Source organism: Cynara cardunculus, assembly GCF_001531365.2.
Source record: "Cynara cardunculus var. scolymus isolate 2C chromosome LG 12, CcrdV1, whole genome shotgun sequence".
In the NCBI taxonomy this organism is placed as follows: domain Eukaryota; kingdom Viridiplantae; phylum Streptophyta; class Magnoliopsida; order Asterales; family Asteraceae; genus Cynara; species Cynara cardunculus.
The window spans coordinates 8,620,423-8,642,054 of NC_037539.1; the positions used below are offsets into that span (position 1 = coordinate 8,620,423).

Genomic DNA, 21,632 nt, shown 5'->3' on the forward strand with positions numbered 1-21,632 from the left:
ATCAAGATCGGTTCACATAGTTTGTACCATATGGTTGGTTTCTATTTGAACCAGCCCCTATATATATATTACAATCCATCCTTAACATTGTTAACTCTGATTGAATTGCATGCAACTTAAAAACCATTGAAGCCTTTGAGACATGATTGGAGTTTGCTAGCAGAACCTTCGTAATGCTAATGCATGAACACTCTTCGGCAAATATAGAGGCAATTCTTTATAAATTCCTTCATCTTTCGTGAATATAACATGTTATTGGATCATAAATCTTTATCTTTATATATATAAAAGGAAAACCTTGAGCTATTGAGGTGACACCCTCAGAATTGAGTATTCTTAAATAATGAATTGTGGTTGAGTTTTAGTTATCCCCACATTGATTAATAGTTGAAAGATTTGAGCAAAGTGAATTGTATAATAAAGGTGGATATGGATGTTTTTTTTGTCAATCATGGGGTTTACCTTATGGTATTGTCTTATTTTGGATGAACCTCTTTGAAATCTTTAACCATTGTTGGAACCAAAACCAATCAAATAATAAAAATTATAGTGGAAAATTGGAAATGAAACCAAGGATGATGACTTGCAACATGAGGTTTGAGTGTTTTCTGAAGTATTGAAATAACGTTAACTTTCATCATCTCATATTGGTGGAAAAATGATAGTTTGGAAGAGGGTGATGAATGTATAAAAGCGTAACGAACGCTTTGAAATTTATAATCATTGTTGAAATCAAAACCAACCAATTGGTAAAATTATACTGCAAGATGAATGCAAATGATACCTTTTTTTCTTAACAAGAGTTGTGATAACTGCAGTACTTATAATAACAAATGTAGTTTAAATGTTGGACGTGACGTAAATATAGATATGATCCCTACTCGGGTCGAGACTTTTACATTTTTTTTCTCAAATTGAGTTTTGATCATCGTACAACACGTAGTGTCAAACACTAGTTGTTTATAAAATTTGCTTATTAGTTATAGACTAATGATCGTGTGAGAAATAAGAGTCAAAATGAGAAGCGTCATCATCACTTTCAATCTTCAATTAGAATTGACCTAAGGGTGGAGCGATCGTTGCTTACCATTCTCACAATAAATTCCATTCGCATCAGAATCCAACCCATTAATTATAATAATTATAATAAAATAAAATAAAATGAAAGCAAAATTAATTATATTTTATTGTAATTTGTTCTAAATAATTGAAAACCTGTAAATTTTTCCAATTAATTGAAATTGAACCCAACCCAAACCCTAATTCAGGATGGGCTTATGAAGATGATTTATAAGCTACTCAGAATCTAGTCCATGCTTGATGACCTAGGTCGAATTTGCTGTTGGGCTGAGTAATATCGATTCCACAACACCCCCAACAAATTGAATTGATCGTGTTTTCGTTGTTCATTCATTGTCGACAGAGCCGAGACTGTAATTTGAGCTATCTCCGCCACCTTCGTTGCCGGAGCAGTCTCTCTTTTCAGGTTAGATGAATCGCCGTCTTACCTTTTTCTGTCATTCAATACTAATAAACACTTCGAAACCGTCACGAAAATCAATTGTTACAAACCCTAGAACAAATGGGTTTTCGTTGTTTAGAGCGTTCATTTACACCTCAACACGCTTCAATAACAATAGCAATTTTAGGAGAGTTAATGTTAATACAGACCCAAATGATCCATCAACCCTAATGAAAGAAGATGGTGTATCAGTCTGTTCGGAATTGTGGATCGAGAGTTTTAGAAACCCTAATCAAACTGTCACTAATTTGACTAACTACTTGCGGAGATTCGAGTTGTGGGTTTTAGCTTATCAGAAAGTTTGTGCTGATGAAATGGGTGCTTATATGCCCAGAAGTTCAGTACAAAGACCAGCACTTGAAGATTTACTGGCACTTAGAAATGCTGTTCTTGATAATAGGTTTAGATGGGGTGCTAGATTAGAGTTTTTCATCAAGTCTCCGAAAGATAAGACAGAATATGAGTCTCTATCGAAGCGAAAAATTAGGGCTATCTTGACCACTACGCAACCGAGCCCATTTCAGGATAGGATTGTTCAAGAGGTTTTGTTTATGATTTTGGAGCCTGTTTATGAAGCTCGGTTTTCAGACAAGTCTTATGCTTTTAGACCAGGGAGGACTGCGCATACTGCATTGAGGGTTATTAGAAGGAGTTTTGCAGGTTATTTGTGGTATGTAAAGGGGGATTTGAGTACCATTTTAGATGGATTGAAAGTTGGGATGGTAATAGGTGCTTTAATGAGGGATGTGAGAGATAAAATGGTGATTGATTTGATAAAATCGGCAATGACTACTCCAGTGATCACTAGCCCGCCTGTAGAAAAGAAGAGAACGAAGAGGAAATATCAGAAAAAGAGGGTTCTAGCGGAAGACGAGCCTAAACCGGACCCTTATTGGTTAGAATCATTTTTCGGGTTTGCACCTGAGGAAGCTGAAAAGGTTCCTACTTGGGGACATTGTGGGATTTTAAGTCCTCTGTTGGCTAATATTTGTCTTGATGAGTTGGACCGTTGGATGGAGGGGAAAATCAAAGAGTTTTACCGACCTTCAAAGAGTGATGTAATATGGAATAGTCCTGAAGGAGAAGTTGACCAGGGGAATACATCTTGGCCGGAATTTGTTCCCACTAGTGGGCCCGACAAGACTAGAAAAATTGATTATATTCGTTTTGGTGGTCATTTCTTGATCGGAGTTAGGGGTCCTAGAGCTGATGCAGCAATTCTTAGAAAACAATTAATCGAGTTTTGTGATCAGAAATACAATCTCAAGCTTGATAACGAGTGTCTTCCAATTGAACATATAACAAAGGGGATAATGTTTCTTGATCACGTCTTGTGTCGAAGAGTTGTGTACCCCACTCTTCGGTATACTGCAACTGGTGGCAAGATCATCAGCGAAAAGGGTGTGGGCACTTTGTTATCAGTCACCGCAAGCCTAAAACAATGCATTAAACAGTTTAGAAAATTGGGATTTTTGAAGGGTGATCGAGATCCTGATCCACAGCCATGTTTTAGAATGTTCCATGCTACCCAGGCTCATACAAATGCACAAATGAACAAGCTTTTGACTACAATGGTTGAGTGGTACAGATTTGCTGATAATAGGAAAAAGATAGTCAATTTTTGTTCTTATATCATACGAGGTTCGCTTGCAAAACTCTATGCTGCAAAATACAAGCTTCGTTCACGGGCAAAAGTATACAGGATTGGTGATAGAACACTCAGGCGGCCATTAAAAGAGAAAAAAGGGCAATCACCCGAGTACAATAACTTGTTAAGAATGGGTCTTGCCGAGTCAATCGAAGGGCTTATGTATACACGAATGTCGCTAGTGCCTGAAACGGATTACAGCCCGTTTCCAGTGGGATGGAGGCCTGATCATGAGAAGGCATTGCTTGAATATATAAGATTGGATGATCCCAAAACATTAGAACAAAATCGTACAAATCTTCTTGAAGAAGGTCTTATATCACCTCAAGATTATATCTCTATGCTTGTTTGGAATTACAAGAGAAGTGCATCGATTAATGGTTTGAATAACTCAGAAGAAGGCAAAACATTGTTGTTAGGATCGAATGTTCAAACTGACGAGCAAAGGACAGAAGACGAGGAAGAACATGAAGAACAGTTAAGCGCTACACACTTATGAGGTAATTTATAGAATTTGAATCTTTCCGTGCACAGGAATTAATAGATTGGAAGGCTATAGAGTAGCATGTATAATTTCCATCTCACTGTTTTTCAAATTTTTATTAATACAGGGTTGTGCTTTCGGTTATCACTTCTTTTACTTATAAATTGTAATATAATGTCATAAGAAGTAAAATTTCTTAAGGGTGCAAACTGGGACAGGACTGAATGGGTAACAAATGCAGTTTTTTTTTGGGAACAAAATGAGGACAATGGAACAAGATACGTAGATTACTAAACTACCCATGTCAAATTAAAACCTTAAAATCTTCCACAATCCTTTCACCTGCCTACCTCACTCTGGCTTGTCCTGTTCAGCTTTAGACTTGATCAAGTAGAATATGTAAACTATGAAACTGAGTCGTTTCTTGCCAACTTTTAATCAAATTGCAAATCACACATTTTTTTGTAACTATGGTTTGTGTCCGTTAATGTATCTTGTAGTTATATTTGTAAGCCTTTGTTTCCTGCCTGCAAATTTTGTTTCTATAGGATCTTGGATTGGAGTTGGCACTTTGAGGCACTTAAAAACCGAGGTAAACTTCTTCTAAAATGTGTGCCCATGTGTTTGTATGTATGTTGGAGTTGGCTTTGTAACTTCGTATTTAATGTAGGGATGTGAATCTGGGATGGCACTTGTTCCGGTGACTATTGCTTTTGTTATCGAGGTCGAGAAAGAATTGTGTCTCCTTGGCAAGGTATGTATCTAGAAGATGTTTATTGTAAACAAGTGTGTTGCTTAAGAAATAAATTATTGTAACATTTACTAGTTTTTTTTAAGTATATAATATTTATATACGGCAATTAGAACAAATAAACTCACACACCCTCCTCACTTTTGGTATATACGGCAATTAGAACAAATAAACTTCAAAAATGTATATTATAAGTTTATTACAATTTACAACAACAATAGCAATATGATACTAGTTTGCTACCCCGATCATATTAGTTTATAAATATGATCATATTAGTGAGACATTGTTTGGTAGAGGATAAGTTTGCTAGATTCCACCCCTAGACCCTGCTTTCGGGTGAGACATATTGTTTTGTTTTGTTTTATGCTAACATTTAATAATACAACGGCCTTCTCTTGGTTTATATTTATTGTATATTTGGTGTTTTTTTTTTTTCGATATCTTAAATGGTGGTATCGTTGTGTTGATGGTATTTACAGCTTTTGTGATTATTTGCATATTGTGAATGAATTGTTGGTGGACAGGCGTCTTGGCTGTCTCTACCGTTGTTGACTCTGGAAATTGTCAAAAGCCGTTGCTTCATGAACGAGTAATTGTCTCATCCATGGTACGTTGTTGTGCATATTTGTTTCTAGAGTAAATTGTAGTTTTGGTTCCTATGGTTTGTCAATTCTGTTGGTTTTCGTCCCAAACAGTTTGTTTATTCCAATTTTGCCATCATGGTTAGCCAATTTGCTCAGGTTTGGCCCTATAATCTAATTTCAATGTTTTCATCATAGAAGAAGAAGAAGATGATGATGATGATGATGATGATGATGATGATGATGATGATGATGAAGAAGTAGCAGCATCTGGTTGTGGGCTAGAGGTTTGACTTTTGAAAGTCAAACAGGCCGAGATGACACCCGTAGAAATCGCCCTTGTGGATCCTTCTAATTGGTGGACATTGAAGGAAGGAAAGTGCGGAACAGACCAATTTTTTTCATGCAAATAAGCCTCCTGAATGAATATAGATACAAGTGATGTTTATTGTTTTGATTAGAAGTTTGTATTAAAATGTGTTTTGATTAATTATAGTTGATTAATGTGTTTTGGTTCCTTCTATCACCGGGGGTTTGACCAGAAAATGAATCCGGGACGGGATGTTAATCCCCGTAACCGCTAGGGATATGGACTGCGGCCGGGGGCCGTCAATAGAAACCGGGGCCAGGGATTAGAAAACTGCCCCATCCCATCCCCGCCCCATTACCATGCCTATCATGTATGCTTTGACTCGTAGGCTTGGTAAAAGAATATGATGGATAGTCTTTTGACGGAATTTCGCACAATTCTTGGATCAATGGTCTCTCAGATTAGGTGATACCGTCTAAGGAGAAGGAGATGCTTGGAGAGTTGGTGTGACCTTGTTTCTTTCGCCTATGCTATGTCACCCTCATTGTCGCATTAAATCTCAACACGGTCACATATATTTAGGAACCACTCCCAAGTCAGTAATGATGTTCTTCATCCATATAGCTTTCTTTGCAGCATCTAATGCTGCAGTATACTCCGATTATGTAGCAGAGTTTACTAGCTCTTTCAATTCACAACACCACCATTTAACACAAACATATATCATAATTTTTTTTTTGATTAACCTGGATATCCAACCCGCTATGCGAGCCGACTAATCTCAGGGCGACCACCTGCTTTGCAAATAGTCCGAAGTCGCCGCATTTGAACCTCCGTGGCCACAAGGGGATTTTTATTCCTCCTTGGATTTGAAACTGAGACCTCCTGGTATTTTTGACCTTTGGAGCCAAGTTCAAACCAATCAGACACCACCCTTGTGGTTAACATATATGACAATTACAGTTTATTAAGGGTGATCTAGTAGTCGATAGGGAAGTTTCCTAGTTTGGGCATGTCTAAGGGAGCTTGGAGGGAATTTTGAAAGTCGGTAAAGATTTGACGAAGCTCGCCATTCCTTTTTCAAACTCGTTCAAGAAAAGAGTGGGCAGCGGAAGTGACACTCTATTTTGGTCGGATAAATGGTTGAGCAACTTTAGGCTTTGTGATAAATTCCCGAACTTAATTAAGATTGGTAAAAATCCCAATGGGGTAGTCCTAGATCATGTTTCTTGGAACGGGGGTTCCTGGTTCGGGATGTGGAATTGGACTCAGGAACCTCGTGGGAGATTGGAGGACTTACAAGAGTTGGGCACTCTTATAGGTAATTTCTCTCCTATCTTGTCCGATAACGGCAAATGGATACAGTGGCTTAGCAAGGATGGGTCCTTTTCAGTAATCCTTAATTACTTGTAATTTTGAATTTTAAGTAACATGTATTAATAAACAATACTTTATATATTAAAAAATGATTTTTAATAATTTTTATCAAATCATCTATAATATGGTATAGATAAGATATGTTATATTTTGATGTATTTTTTTTTTTTTAGTTTTATTATAAGGTTTTCTGGTCACCTGAACTGAACCGCATCAGATTTGGATTTTGGAGCGGTCCAAATGATAACGGAAGACTCTAGAACCCTAGTGATCAAAAGCATACAAGTGAAGTCACGCACCCACCCAAAACCCTCAATACTCCCTCTTTCTATCTCTAAACAACCAAGCCTTCATCTTATCCATGGCGTCCTCCACTTTCTTTACACCAACTAAACCCTTTCTATCTTTCGCTACAGACCTTCCTTCTCCTTCCATCTCTACTAAACCCACAACTTTAGGTCTCCATTTTCCTCTTTCCAGCTTCATTTATGTTAATTTTGTTGTTGTTGTTGTTGAATTCATGATGTGTTTTTAACAGGTCTACGAAGAAATTCGTTCAAGGTTAACGCAATTGCAGCTAAGTACGAGCCCACCAAGGTAATTCTTTCTGATTGTTATTATGTATTAATCCTTACAGCGTAACAGTTCTTCAATTCGATCTACTCCGACAGGTTCTTATGGTTCTGTGACTCTTTTGTATTTTGGTTCTACTTCTTTAGTGGACTTATCAATTCTTTTTGTTTTTGAACTTATCAATTTTAAGCTTGTAACTTAACTCGTCATTCTAGTTGGAAGTGGATGTATGCAATGTGATCATTAAAGTGTATAATGTTGTTCACAAAGGTGATGTATTGTTTACTCATTGGGTTTTAATTTCTTTGTGCTCGTAGGTTAAGCCACAAGCTGATAGAGTGTTAATTCGTCTGGAGGAACTACCTCAGGTAATTCGTTTTGTATTGGCTGTATATTATTTATATGCCTCATGGTCTATTTCTCTGGAAAACATCTTATTTTTTGCAAGATCGTCTTTGAATTTATGGGTTTTTTCTTGTCACAAAAAAAGGTGAAGTTTTTTTTTCATAGTCTGTGGTCATGTTACTTCTTGATGCTTGGACCAATCGAGTTCTGTCTACTGTTTCTGTGTTCTGTCTACCCTTTTAATAGTTTTTATCAAATGATCTATAATATGGTATAGATAAGATATGTTATATTTTGATGTATTTTATTTTTTTTTAAGTTTTATTATAAGGTTTTCTGGTCACCTGAACTGAACCACATCAGATTTGGATTTTGGAGCGGTCCAATCGAGTTCTGTCTACTGTTTCTGTGTTCTGTCTACCCTTTTGATGTCTGCGTTGATGAGCCCACTTAGTAATTTGGCCATTATTCTCGTAACTATTTGTGCTAGAACTGGTTATTAGTTGTTATTTCACTTGAAATTATATTGAAACGACTGCACATTGCACTTAGAACTACTCGCAGGCATGGACCAGATTATAATACTTTAGACCTTCAGGTCGTGTGTTTCCAACATCGGCTCTGTATGTTGTAGGTATATGGTAAGCTTCCAAAACATTAAACTTACTTGTTTGGGCATATTGGTTATGTAAACCACCAGAGTGATAAGTGTTATGACTTATGAATCGTGTACTTGGCACTTCCTTATTCGATCACCTTCTACTCACGGGAACTGTGGACTTCTCTAATGATGTCTTTTGCTGATTTTTGTTTACTTTGGTGACTTTGTGCATTTATTGTCTAGGTGAAGTGGCAAGTGCAATGATTTCAAATTTGTAATTACTCAAACTATTAGTGGCTTAAGATTATTTGATCATTATGATGCCTCTGGCGTCTTTTGCCGAAGCATAAATGAGAAATGACATTTTTTATGTGTGTGCTCCACTGTATTGAGCACTCTTAATTTGATGTTTTATATGCTTTTTGATGATTTTCGTTTAAATCAATATTAAGTGGAAGTTAGTGATATGTTATGTACACTTTCTATTATGGTCTTGTCTTAGGAAAAATACATGTATATATTTGGGGAAGATTCCTTTGCAAATTTAACTATTTACCCAATAGCAACTATCAGAAGACAGTGGTAAGATTTATCGTGTTCTCCAAGTTTTCTGAACTTTGTCTTGTCAAGACATACTTCCAAGTATTTAATCATTAGTTAAAGACTTCTGTTAGATCATGTGCTCAGTTTAACGTTGCGTCTTCTTTTTGGTTGGAGGGAGCAACATTTAGCTACCTGAGGTTGATTATGAGTTTCCTAGCTACATGGATGTGTAGAAATCTGATTAAGTTAAAATTTTAAGTATCATATTGGTTTATATAGCTGCTTGGTGAACAACACCTGAACTCATTCAGCTTGTGGCTGATGTTGTCTTTCTTTGAGCAATGAAGCCGAATGCCAATAAAGGGAATCAGGCGTTGAGCAAGTTTCTCTTATAGCACACACTTATAGCCTGCTATTCCTTTTTCATGATCGTTTGACTGGCTTTACCTTTATGATCAGAAATCTGCTGGTGGAGTTTTGTTGCCAAAATCAGCTGTCAAGTTTGAACGTTATCTTATGGGAGAAGTAAGTGATAGTTTTTCTTCGATGTTTTATTTCAAGGAAGGATGCTTATTAGGGATCAATCCAGTCTTATGTGTCATGATGTCATTTGTATTTTTATATTATTAATTCTTTCTGTTCCAGATTCTTGCTGTTGGTTCTGAGGCAGGGGAATTGGAGGCCGGGAAAAAGGTATCTTTTGTATGGTTTGATTTGTCGAGTTCCTCAAGTGAGCATATATTCAAAATTCTTGCTTGGTATATAGTAGTTCCTATGATCTAGGATACCACCGGAAGCATTAATTTACTTGACACTTTTTTGGTGGTGTTGCCACCATTCATAGTCTCATCATGTATTTTGCTTCTTTTGCAGGTTCTTTTCTCTGATATCAACGCCTATGAGGTAAACGTTTTTTTATATTAAGCCACTGTTCTATCACTGCACACACAAACAACCAAAAAAAAAGTGATTACAATCTAAGTTTTGTGAGGTTAACAAGTGATTTTCAAGTCCTTATACTCCATCGATCCCAAAAGAATTGCAGCTTTGGCTGTACCTATAGATGAATGAAAATAGCTAACAGTAGTTGGTTATATGTCCAAAACATCATTATAACTTATTTTAAGTGAACTTATCAAAATGAAGCACATTGAGTGTTCTTGGAGCGAGTATATGTTGTTATGAAGATACGGTAGACACATTGAGCTTCTCAAATTTTGACAAACCATGTCAAGTAAAATGTAATTGACTAATGCTGTCCCAAAATCCAATAATTTTTAAGATAGAATGGTACATATTTGGAGTTGAGGAAATGTGCACGGGTTTGCAGGTGTGCATTTCATTCTGTCATGGTGTGGTTGGTCCTGCAAAAACATAGACATAAAGCAATCCATCATTTTGCATATAATGACCAACATACGACGTGTATCAGGTGGATCTTGGAGCAGAGGGAAGACACTGCTTCTGCAAAGCAGCCGACTTGCTGGCTGTCGTTGAGTAGCCAACACACCATTATACGGTGAGATTTTCATCTTCTCCCAGGAAACCGTAATTGATTGTAGTGCGCGCTTGTTGCTTATGATTTGATACATTTTGTTGGGAAGTGAAATACAATAATAAGCATCACAAATTTAGCTTCATCAAGTTCATTATTCGGAAGTTTTTATTCTATCCGTCATGTTTATTTTGACACTTTGTCGTAGTCTCAATGATCGCTGCTACTAGTTATAACCAATTTCTCATTCAACTGAACTCCATAAGATATTGCCATTCCCATTTTCATCGAAGATATAGGGTTTGTTTTGTACGTATGTATATTTACGTACTTCTACACTATACTATGCCGTAAGGATCATTGAATGGTACACTCGCATTTTGTGAAGCTACGTCTTTATGCTATTCAAGATGGCATCATTTATGTGCTCAATGCTTGTCTAGAGGTGTTAACGAGTTCGAGTCGAATAGCAGGTTGCTTGGGGTTCGCTCAAGAGTAATATTAAGCTAAAGCTCGAACCACCTTTTCAAGCATTGCATAAGCAATTTACGCGAAGGACTCTCTTTAACAGAATGTATCATTTACTTTTTGGTTTAATTTATCAACTTGGGTATAAAAATTGGAACGACCAAAGTTTAACATGAAACAATATTGTGAACTTTAATTAAAAAATCATTGTTTCACTTGTAAACTTTCTGGTTTCATCTATGAACTTTGGTATAAATTTAGAACAATCATAGTTCGTACATGAAACAATATAGCGAACTTTAAACAAACATCATATAATCACGACAAAAATCCCTAAATCAAAATAACTTTGTGATACATAACCATTACAAATCAAAACCCCAAATCGAATTTAAACAAAAATCAAATGCAGATCAGAACTTTAAACGAATTCAAACGAAATATTTAATCTTAAAAATTTACTCATATAGTCGGCTTGTATAGCAGGTTGGATGTTTAGGTTAATCAAAAAAAAAATTTACTCGTATGGTTTATTTATTGAAATATTTTACTTTTTAGCCATTTTAGAAATCTTTTTTCTTAAATAGCCAAAGTTTTTTAACAAAAAATAATGCAATAAAATCTATTTTTCATTTCAAATATCGTTTTTCTAGTTCAGATATCAAATTGAACATTTAAAAAAAAATCCAAATTATGACAATAATTTTTTTTTATTAACGCAAAAAAAGTCAATTTAGTAGAAAAAAATTAATTGATTCAATTGGTTAGATATAAAAATCTTGAATGTGATATTTAATATTTATTTTTATTTGCATCAATTAATTTTTTTTATTAAATTGATTTTTTTTGTATTAGTAAAAAACAATTTTTATTGTGGTAATTTGGATTTTTTTTAAATGTTCAATTTGATATCTGAATTAAAAAAAAACGAGATTTGAAATAAAAAATAGATTTTATTGCATTAATTTTTGTAAAAAAAACAAATTTTAGTTATTTTCTATAATTATTTTGCAAGTTGGTTCCCCAAAATGACGATTTTGAAAGTTGGTTCCTCAATATAGGAATCAGGTGTAAGTTGGTTCCACAAAATGACGATTTTAAAAGTTGGTTCTTCAAAATAAGAATTAGGTTAAAATTGGTTCTATTTTGGTGCAATTTTCTAAAAAAAAAAAAAAGATTTTCTACATAAAATTTATTTTGAGGCAAAAAAAAAAGAAAAATAATTTAAAATTTAAACTTTACGCAAAAAAGAGAAGTTTACGCAAGAAAGGAATTTACGCATATTTTCTGCGTAAAGTTTAGTTTCAAGCAAAATAAGAAAAATAGTTTTAAAAAACGTTTACTCCCCAAAAATAAGGGGTACTTTAGGCAGAAAAACGCAAAGTTTGTATTTCATTAAAAAATTACACTTTGCACTCTTATAATTAATTAATTATTTAATTTATATTTTTTTATTTTTCATTTTACACCTTTATTATATGGAAAATTTATAAAAATAACCGGTTTACATAACCATTTGCCACAAAATAACCATATTTTAGAGGTTTTACCGGAATGACCAAATGGATCACCCCCGGGGGTGATCCGTACATTATGGGGGACCCCCCCCCCCCTTAAGTCTTTAAAAAAAATTATCCTTAAAAGTCGAGATTACTGTTCATTCTCGTTGACCGTGTTTGACCTCGCCCCCGGGGGTTGGAGGTTGGTATTTATAGTGAAATTGATATTAGAAAAAAAAATCAATTTTTTTTAACCCGGATCGCCCCTCGTACAGTACGGATCGCCCCGGGGGCGAGGTCAAACATGGTCAATGAGAATGAACAGTAATCTCGACTTTTGAGGGTAATTTTTTTTAAGACTTAAGGGGGGATCGCCCCCATAGTGTACGGATCTCCCCCGGGGGCGATCCGTGTGGTCATTCCGGTAAAACCTATAAAATATGGTTATTTTGTGGCAAAGGGTTGTGTAAACCAGTTATTTTTATAAAATTCCCTTATTATATTAATACACATCAACTAAAGTAAATAAATAAAATATGTTTTTTTATCAATTACATTATTATAATCATCTCGTCAGTACGTTCAAAACGAATCTAATATTTAATATTTTTTGTTTTAATTATATTATTAAATATCTTAAATACACACCATTATTTCTAAAACTTACACTTTTTACCCTTACAGTTTTTTATTTAATCTATAACTATAAGAGTGTAAAATGTAAGTATTAAAAATAATTCGTAATTAATAATATTTAATAATATAAAATTAAATCCAAAAATATATTCAATATTGAGCTCATTTTAAATGTATTAACGAGCTAATTATAATGATGTAATTTATAAAAAATATATATTTTTTAGTATATTTTAGTTAATATACGATTATGTGTGTTAATATAATAAATGTACAAAATAGAAAATAAAAAAACAAAGGATATAAATTAATTAAACAACTAATTATAGGAGTGTAAAATGTAAAAAAAAGTATTAGAATCTACGTATTAACGAGCCAATTATAATGGTGTAATTTTGTACTGCCTCTCTCCAAGCTGCCTGTGGGAGTCGTCATGTTGATATTAGAGTACGAAACCACCATCAAAATATAATTCCTTACTTGCCTGAAACAAGAAGAAAGGTATTTGAAGAGTTTCTTCGAATTCGTGATGTAGTTGTTGTAATCCTCTTAGCATAAACCCTAATTAACGAGCTTTTGCATCTAAGAAGCCATCGAACAAATTAAATGCAACCGCAACAGGGACATTGAGCCTGTTTGCCTGATCAACGACATGAATCAACGCCCAGTGATAGAAGAAGCAGCAGCGGTGGCCATCGGAAGAGAATCTGGTGGGAAGGGGGCGAAGAGTTGCCGCCGATGGAGTTGAAGGAAGCGATGGAGGAGAAGAGGGGTTAGGTCTTCATGCGATGAGCCGGGTGGGGAAAGGGTAGCCAGGTAAAAAAAGTTGTGTTCCACTTAGTTCTAGGGGGTAAAGGAGAACAAGCGTGTCCCATTCTTGTACTACCTAGTTCTACTTAGTTCCACATTAAGCCACACCAAACGTAGGACAAATTTGTTCTGTCCTGTCATGTCCCACCCTGTCCAGCGTACCAAACACACCCTAAGCGCCTACTGGGTAAGTGTGTAGGTAAACGGCCCCTTAGAATCATTATTGTAACATGTGGTTAGAATCAACTTTCTTCAATAACAAAACATCAACCGTTGTTTACTTCAAGTTCTCAAGAAAACCCCTAGCTCAATTCTAAGGCTGAATTCTCCCTCAACTCTCAATTTTTGTGGCAGTTTTCAAAGAGCTATAGTGCGTTGAACATTGGGGATCAGTATCACGATAAATAAGTCAATGAAATTGCGGGTGAGGCTACTCGTTGAACAAAAGAAAAAGAGAAACAAAGAACAAGAAAGTGGAAGATTATCAATATAAGGTCATGCTTGGTATTCCAATCAGAAAATTAGACATCGAGAAAGCAAATATGAACGGAATTAATTGATAGAAGAGTTGAATCTTCAAATCAAAGACCTAAGGAAAAGGGATTAAGATTTGCAACCGTAGTCGAGAATCAACGAATCGAAAAATCTAGTTGAATAGGGAAAGACATAAATTGCTAAAACGTTATAATTGCTCTAATGAAGTAAAATAAGAGGTAGAAGACAATAGAGATTGAGCTACTTAAAAATCAACATTCATATATACCAAAAAAATTGGAGTCGTTGTCTTTGTTGCCTTTTGAAATCTGGAACAAAGTTACTACAATACAATTGGATTCAAAATTAAACTTGGGACGCTATTATTTTTTATAAAAGTTATTTGGGTGTTTGGGATTGCTTATTTTAGGTGTTCTTTGACTTATTTCGGTCCGACACACCGGTGATAAATTAAATGCTAGTGTTTGGATGATGAAAATTAAAACTACTTATACCAGTGTCAAACCGGTAATAAACAATTTTTAATAAGTTAATCATTCATAACTTGTGAAAAACTGTTTATTACCAATTTACCATTTTAACCTTGTTTTATTAATGTTTGTTAATTATTAATCTTATTGATATAAATTTTTGTCAAAGAAATTATTATAAATGATGAAAAATAAATTTTTACATGTTAAAAAATCAAACAAGTCAATAATATGGAAAACTGTCATTTTTGACCATTTTACATATATAAGCAAAATTTGCCAAACACTAAAAACAACTTATCAGTTTATTACTTTTTGATACCATTATAAGCTAATTCAAACACTTTTTACAAAATTCCGGTTTAATACCACATAAGTTAATAAGCACTTTTACAAAAAAAACATAAGTTGTTTTAAATAAGCAATCTCAAACACACACACATATATGTATATGTATATATATGTCACAAATTATAAATTCTAATTGCTTCTCCAAATACTGTTGTTAGTCGATCTAATGGTTTAAAAAAACAGAAAAAAAGATGTATTTACACAAAACATTAGGATCAAGCCAGGCCTGATCGGGCTTCCTTTCATGAATGTATTTACACAATACAATATTAGTATCAATCAACAAGACATGTATTTGTTCTTGTTCAATTTGGAAGTGCTCCTTTTTAACTAAAACAAACACATTCATCAAAGTTGCATCATAAGAAACGTTTCCCTAGTAAACACATAATTCAATTGAAAGAATGACACTAAAGGTTATTTACAACTTATTCAGTCAACTATACATGATTGTTTGATAGTGGCTTATTCAGTAAACTTTTAGAAAAAAACTTTATGCAGAAAGCCTATTTTTTTCTTTCGACACTTATCTCTCCCAATTAGAAAACACACTTCTTTCATCTATGAAAAAAAAAAACTCTCCCAAACAAAAACCTTCTCAATCTATACAAACAGATTCATCCATGCAAACATCTTTATCCATACAAGACTTAATGAAAACCAATATAAATAAAGTCACAACTGCAATGTCTCACAAAGGCATAAAATTGCAGTCATGTTGATGATGCATATTTCAATTAACAAACATGCAAGGACGATGAAGTCATGAATGCTTCTAATTATTTTCCTGTCCGACTTCAACTTATACAGCAAAACCAAACACCACAACAGAAAAATAGGCCAAAAACAGATTTAACTAGCCATTGGATGGTTATATACATACTCGATTGCAAGGGCACAGGAGTCGATCTTATCAGCTTCTTTGTCTGGAATCTCTAACTTGAACTCCTCTTCGATTGCCATTATAAGTTCCACATTGTCTAAGCTGTCCAACCCCAGATCCTTTTGGAAATGAACTTCAGGAGTCACCTGCAGACATACAAAGTTTTAGTCACCACAACTCTTGCAGATTATAACAATTTGAAGGTAACATCAAGAAACTCATAATACGTAGTTTGTTCAATTCTTCATGACGATTTCTCCTAATGCAGATATCTTTTTACGTTCAAAAACACTCTTATTTTCTTCTTTTTTAAGGGCAGGAGCCAGGAGGGGTGTATGTATCACCTTCGAAACCAGTAAGCCCAAGAAATAGTAGACAACAACCTCGTTCAAGATTTTTTATGAGAATATTGATCTGTCAGATGGCAGGATATTTGGAGGGAATGTTGATCTGTCAGATGGAATGGAAACAGGGCAATGCTGGACAAAAGCAGAATATGATCTAGTAGAAATACAACGGAAAGAATGAAACCTTACTTCACAACAGCAAAAAGGAACTCCTAAGAAATGGGCCTCAATAATAGGACATGAAAAATGGGATGCACGGCATATCTACACAATCACACATCCGTGCATAGGTCACATCGATAGCAACATAACTTAGGCAACTACTGGTCTGCATGAGCAGGGGTTCCAAACGAACCGAATATGAACAGTTTCCCACAAAATAAATAGAGATTAATCAGTTTATTCAAGGTTTTAGGGTTTACTTTTTAAGATTCAGAGTCTATTCTTTAAGATTTAGTTTTCCATCACCAAGTTCATCATCAATTTCTAAAGTTACATCACCAATGTAATCATATTCATGACCAATTTTCTTAATGCGGTTTTTTATATTGTCCAAAAAATAAAGAGTGTAAATTTCAGATTGTCGAGGTATGACGTTACGGTGGAGGATGTAAGGTTTTGGTAGGTTTGGCGTAACATTACAGCCATTGGAAGAAACGTCCAAAAACAATACCGTATGTGTTGTCCCCATGCATAGCTGCATGATCATCTCCCCATTTATGGCAATCCCTTAATTTACTTTTAAATAAATATATATATATATATGGATGAAGAAAAAATCCTTTTTTAATCCAAAGAGAAATAAGGTCAAGTTCTAACTATGTGATGTAACCAAGATATTTGTTGATTCATTATGTTTGCTCAGACTAGACTGCTACTTTTATTTTTACATGTCATGACAAGTTCAACAACACATAAAGGTGCAAGTAAATCGGGCCGGATCGAGTCTTGGCCAAAAAAAACTGTTTATTCTTTATAACATATCGTTTACCCTTCTACTAGCTTCTAATATAATAACTTGACAGTTAAAACCACACCATCCTCGACAGACGGTAGATGAATTGAATAGAATATTTGACAAGCTTTCAGTATAAAGGCAATCATAGAAAAGAATTCAAGGCATCAAAGTGTAAATAGCAGCACATTACAAATAGCATGAACACTTGTATCAGATTTTTGGATTGATCTGCAACTTATTTTTCATATCACATGCTACATCACTCCTAATTGCTGAAACAATCAACATTTTATTTCCAAATCGCAAGTTGCATCATTCCAGACTTGCTGAAACAATCAAGAAAATCTTATTCTCCATATCACACTGCATCATCACAGAATTGCTGAAACAGTTTCAACTTTTGCAGTCTAACAATACGTTTTGCAGTCACAATTTGACATTTAAAAGATCAACCTTACAATGCTTCAAAAATGTTGTAGCAAAACCCCCACAATTAGTCACTTCCCTCCAATCTGAATAAACATATATCAATTTTAGATCCTTAAAATGACTCTTTCACAAATCAATTCTACAAAGACTAAATTTGAGGATAAACTAAAAGAGATGAGAATGACAATTTACTACATTCAGCTCAATGATTAACCTGACAACAGATTTGTAATTGAATATACCAGATTCAGTTCAGTATTCGACTCTTATTTCTGTATCAAAATTACAATTTAACGTTTTCATCTAAATTTATATACAAATACATCGATTTCGAATCTATAACAATAACACATTTGACTGCGTAATCACAAGGTATCTCTAATGCAAAGAACGAAACACAAATCATTTCCACGATCTTATAAAACTAAAAATAAACTAGGTCAAAGAAAATTAAACAGATACAGCTATACGATTAAGTCTAATTGAGTCTAAAAGTTGAATAAACCAAATTCAGAATAATCAGAAAGAAACTACCTTAGAAGGATCGACTTTAGGGAAGCTCTTGACGATATCGAGGATTCTATCAATGACTTGACTCTTTTCGAGATGATCGTCGTGAGATGACATTGATCGAACGGAGGTGGTCCGGTGGATCCATAAAGGAGTCAGCAGCTTAGATCCGTTAGCCACCACGGGAACTCGTACGTGCCCTAGTATTGCTGCTCTCAAAGCCGACGCCATTTCTCCGCTTTCTTGATCTTCTCTCTCTTTCTGTCCCGGAAAAAAACAGAACTTAAAACTTAAAAAGCCGTACAGCATAACTTTGGCCCATTGGGCTAAGTCTGCATTCCAAAACCCAACCCAACTACTTATCCACGATATTTTTGTATTGAGTTTAAGGTTTAGGGTTTAGGCTCATTGACTTATTTTAGTATGGTACCGGTGATAAGCTAAATGCTAGTGTTTGGATGAGGAGAAATAAAACTATTTATACCGGTGTCAAACCGATAATAAGCAGTTTTTGATAAGTTAATCCTTCCTGACTCATGAAAAACTGTTTATTACCAGTTTATCATTTTAACCATGTTTTATTAATGTTTGTTAATTATTAATCTTATTGATATAAATTTTTGTCAAAAAAATATTATAAATGATGAAAAATAAATTTTTACATGTTAAAAAATAAAACAAATCAATGATATGGAAAATTGTCATTTTTGGTCATTTTACATATATAAGCAAAATTTGCCAAACACTAAAAAACAACTTATCAGTTTATTGCTTTTTGATACCGCTATAAACTAATCCAAACACTTTTTACAAAACTCCAGTTTGATACCATATATGTTAATAAACACTTTTACAAGAAAAACATAAGTTTTAAATAAGCAATCCCAAACACCCCCTTAACAAAACGTTTGTCGATTAAGTGTTTATCGAGAAAAAAACATCATCCTCGTTTAACTTATCATGTAATATTTTCGGTCATAAAAATATATTACTTACTTGGTAAAAATCTTAGTCCTTATTATACCTCTTATTAGGTAAGATTTTCTGTTATTGTTATACTCAAACGTTAAAGTATAACGGGTCCGGACAACTACAATTACCAAAAATGAATATTTTTTTAAACTATTGATTTTTTGGTTATATTGCATTTTAATGCATGCATCATGGCTTATTTCTATACATATATTTAAGAGGGGTCACACCCATGGTTGCATGAACTTGGTTTCCAAATGAAATCACCACCCAAAAGTATTACAGTTTTTGTTTCCAAGTTCCTTTGCTTCTTCTCTCTTCTCGCTCTCTCTGAAACTTCACGGATCCTTCAAACATGCCAGGTCTTTCTCTTTATTCTATCCGTATACCGATTTATGCATTGATATGATCCATGATTCATGAATCTTCATACTATATCGAACCATGATTCTTCTGGTATTTGTTTCGATTTAATTCCAGAAATTATGTATAATTGTTTTCAGAATCAATGTAGGTTGTTGTTTTTCTTCATCTTTCTGGATCATTAGTTACTGCAATTTGGGGATTTCCTTTCTTTTTACCCTGATTCGAGTGGGCTGTAAAAAGATCCCCTTCTTCATGTTCTAATAACAATTGATTTTCTCCTTCAAAGTGTTTTAGGGCATTGATTTTACGTGGGGATTTCAATTTGATGTAACCGGAAGTGGGTCTTAAGTCAAATTTGTTTGAAGATCATGCCGATTTCTAGTTATTGATTTCAAATTTTTGAAAAGCTAAAGCAATTGATGATTCAAATGGGCTGTTTTCCAAGTTCGAAATTGTTGCAGATTCTAAACTTGTTCATTGTTGTTTTGGATGAGAAGATCATGCTTTTGTAAAAATTTGATATCATGATGTGTCCCATAGATTATCATGATGTGAAATACGTAAGGAATGTTGCACCATGGTTCACTGTTGCACTCTTTTGCATGTTCGTTGTTGGTCTTTGTGAAAACAATCGCTCTACTTTTTCAGATAGTAGTTCAGGTCTACGCACATCAGACCTCCAAGTCCTACCTTCACAGGACTCGTTTGGTTCGGTTTGGATTGGATTGGATTGATGTGTCTTCTAAGTTTATGGTTGTTTGTTTCTTGAAACAGATGATGAAGATCCAAAGGAGGCGGTCCCACCAGCCAAAGATGGAGTTCGATCGATCCTCCCACCAATCACGGAGCTCAAACATTGGCAACGGTGGCGTTCACGGTTGTTTCTTGAAAGGGATAATGAAGGTCCAAAGGTGGGCAATGATGGAGTTCCATCGAGCCTGCCACCGATCAACAAGCTCAAACGGTGGCAATGGTGGTGTTTGGTGTTCTTGAACATAGGTTCCCTCCTCATCGGCCAAGGTTCCGCTGTTCTTCTTTTAAGATTCTATTACGATCAAGGTGGACATAGTAAATGGATGGCCACGCTTGCTCAAAACGCCGGATTCCCCATCCTTTTCATACCCTTCATTCTCTTTCCTTCGATCAAAGAACCGTCAAGCGAGTCTCCAAAGATTGTGTGGTTGGTCTCTTTTGGTCTTGGTGCACTCATTGCGAGTGATAATTTGTTGTATTCCGTAGGATTAGCGTACTTATCGCACTCTACTTACTCCCTCATTTGTGCGACTCAATTAGCTTTCAGTGCGGTTTTCTCATTTTTCATGAATTCCCAGAGATTTACTATCTTGATCTTCAATTCCATCGTTGTTCTTTCGTTATCGGCTTCTCTGGCTGCCGTGAGCGACAATTCCACTAAACGTCCTGGCATCAATCGAACAAAGTACAGTCTCGGTGTTGTGTCTACACTTGCTGCTTCGGTTTTTTACGCTCTTTTGCTTTCGCTCACACAACTTTCGTTCCAAAAAGTCATCAAGAAAGAAACTTTTTCCGTGGTTTTTGAGCTGCAGATCTGTACGTCGATCATCGCATCGTGCCTTTCGATCGTGGGTCTGTTTGTTAGCGGCGAGTGGCGGATTATGAGAGTCGAAATTTTCAGTTTCCATGATGGGAGTTTGGCGTACGTTATGACATTGATATGGGCGGCTGTGGCTTGGCAGGTGTGTTCGGTTGGCGTCGTGGGCTTGATCTTTGTGGTATCGTCGTTGTTTGCGAACGCCATTAGTACATTCTCGTTGTCTCTCATGCCTTTGGCCATTGCCATCGCTTATGATCGTACAGTGAGCAGTACAAAGACGATCGCAATTCTTATGGGGCTCTGGGGATTTTGGACTTACGTTTATCAGTATATTCTCGACGGTCCTCAGGTGAAGAACAAACCGCATCATGGTAAAAACTCTTCTTCATTTCCGGTTTAGAGTCTTAGCAAATTTTTTGAGATAAATTCAAGTTTATGATCATAGAAACACGTTGTGTATAAGGTTTATGATGCATTTTATGAACCAAATAAGTTGTAAAGATTCATACGTGTATTTGCATTTAGTGAACGATATTTTAGATTGTTGACAAATAACCAATAGAAAACATAAAATGACAATTTTACCCTTAATAACGGAGATTGTAAAAAAATTCTCTCTCATAAGGTAGAAT

General features: G+C 35.0%; 4 protein-coding genes across 7 annotated transcripts; 3 read left to right on the plus strand and 1 right to left on the minus strand.

Annotated features, from left to right (window-relative positions):
• Nucleotides 1–1,293: 1,293 nt before the first annotated feature.
• LOC112522438 (nuclear intron maturase 2, mitochondrial) lies at nucleotides 1,294–5,228 on the plus strand. Of its 4 annotated transcripts, XM_025131546.1 has the most exons (6): nucleotides 1,294–3,481; nucleotides 3,590–3,670; nucleotides 4,203–4,246; nucleotides 4,325–4,408; nucleotides 4,933–5,015; nucleotides 5,188–5,219. In XM_025131546.1, exons 1-2 carry the CDS (start codon nucleotides 1,492–1,494, stop codon nucleotides 3,667–3,669), a joined length of 2,070 nt encoding a protein of 689 aa, XP_024987314.1. In that variant the 5' UTR covers nucleotides 1,294–1,491; the 3' UTR covers nucleotide 3,670; nucleotides 4,203–4,246; nucleotides 4,325–4,408; nucleotides 4,933–5,015; nucleotides 5,188–5,219. The 4 variants fall into 4 exon arrangements, with proteins under 4 accessions (XP_024987314.1, XP_024987312.1, XP_024987310.1 ...); XM_025131544.1 differs by having other exon boundaries at nucleotides 1,294–3,670; nucleotides 4,155–4,246; XM_025131542.1 differs by having other exon boundaries at nucleotides 1,294–3,670.
• Nucleotides 5,229–6,922: 1,694 nt separating this feature from the next.
• Nucleotides 6,923–10,428, plus strand: LOC112523368 (10 kDa chaperonin 1, chloroplastic-like). Its single transcript, XM_025132947.1, has 7 exons — nucleotides 6,923–7,134; nucleotides 7,215–7,273; nucleotides 7,567–7,617; nucleotides 9,198–9,263; nucleotides 9,384–9,431; nucleotides 9,612–9,641; nucleotides 10,171–10,428. The coding sequence occupies exons 1-7, from the start codon at nucleotides 7,038–7,040 to the stop codon at nucleotides 10,237–10,239; spliced, it is 420 nt and encodes a 139-aa protein (XP_024988715.1). The 5' UTR covers nucleotides 6,923–7,037; the 3' UTR covers nucleotides 10,240–10,428.
• A 5,150-nt stretch (nucleotides 10,429–15,578) lies between these two features.
• Nucleotides 15,579–18,387, minus strand: LOC112523571 (acyl carrier protein 1, mitochondrial). The gene is made up of 2 exons (XM_025133231.1): nucleotides 18,114–18,387; nucleotides 15,579–15,991 (listed from the first exon to the last, which is right to left on the minus strand). The coding sequence occupies exons 1-2, from the start codon at nucleotides 18,318–18,320 to the stop codon at nucleotides 15,815–15,817; spliced, it is 384 nt and encodes a 127-aa protein (XP_024988999.1). The 5' UTR covers nucleotides 18,321–18,387; the 3' UTR covers nucleotides 15,579–15,814.
• A 1,567-nt stretch (nucleotides 18,388–19,954) lies between these two features.
• LOC112522868 (probable purine permease 11) lies at nucleotides 19,955–21,400 on the plus strand. Its single transcript, XM_025132186.1, has 2 exons — nucleotides 19,955–20,087; nucleotides 20,202–21,400. Exons 1-2 carry the CDS (start codon nucleotides 19,955–19,957, stop codon nucleotides 21,398–21,400), a joined length of 1,332 nt encoding a protein of 443 aa, XP_024987954.1.
• The last annotated feature ends 232 nt before the right edge of the window (nucleotides 21,401–21,632 follow it).

Excerpts from the sequence above, each read along its gene's own strand:
- LOC112522438 (XM_025131543.1), top strand. The coding sequence starts at position 1,492 with ATGAATCGCCGTCTTACCTTTTTCTGTCATTCAATACTAATAAACACT.
- LOC112523368 (XM_025132947.1), top strand. The coding sequence starts at position 7,038 with ATGGCGTCCTCCACTTTCTTTACACCAACTAAACCCTTTCTATCTTTC. Across the intron at positions 7,618-9,197 it reads GTCTGGAGGAACTACCTCAG|AAATCTGCTGGTGGAGTTTT; the intron begins GTAATTCGTTTT and ends CTTTATGATCAG. Across the intron at positions 9,432-9,611 it reads AATTGGAGGCCGGGAAAAAG|GTTCTTTTCTCTGATATCAA; the intron begins GTATCTTTTGTA and ends CTTCTTTTGCAG.
- LOC112523571 (XM_025133231.1), bottom strand. The coding sequence starts at position 18,320 with ATGGCGTCGGCTTTGAGAGCAGCAATACTAGGGCACGTACGAGTTCCC. Across the intron at positions 15,992-18,113 it reads CTAAAGTCGATCCTTCTAAG|GTGACTCCTGAAGTTCATTT; the intron begins GTAGTTTCTTTC and ends GTATGTCTGCAG.
- LOC112522868 (XM_025132186.1), top strand. The coding sequence starts at position 19,955 with ATGTGTCCCATAGATTATCATGATGTGAAATACGTAAGGAATGTTGCA. Across the intron at positions 20,088-20,201 it reads TTTTTCAGATAGTAGTTCAG|ATGATGAAGATCCAAAGGAG; the intron begins GTCTACGCACAT and ends TTCTTGAAACAG.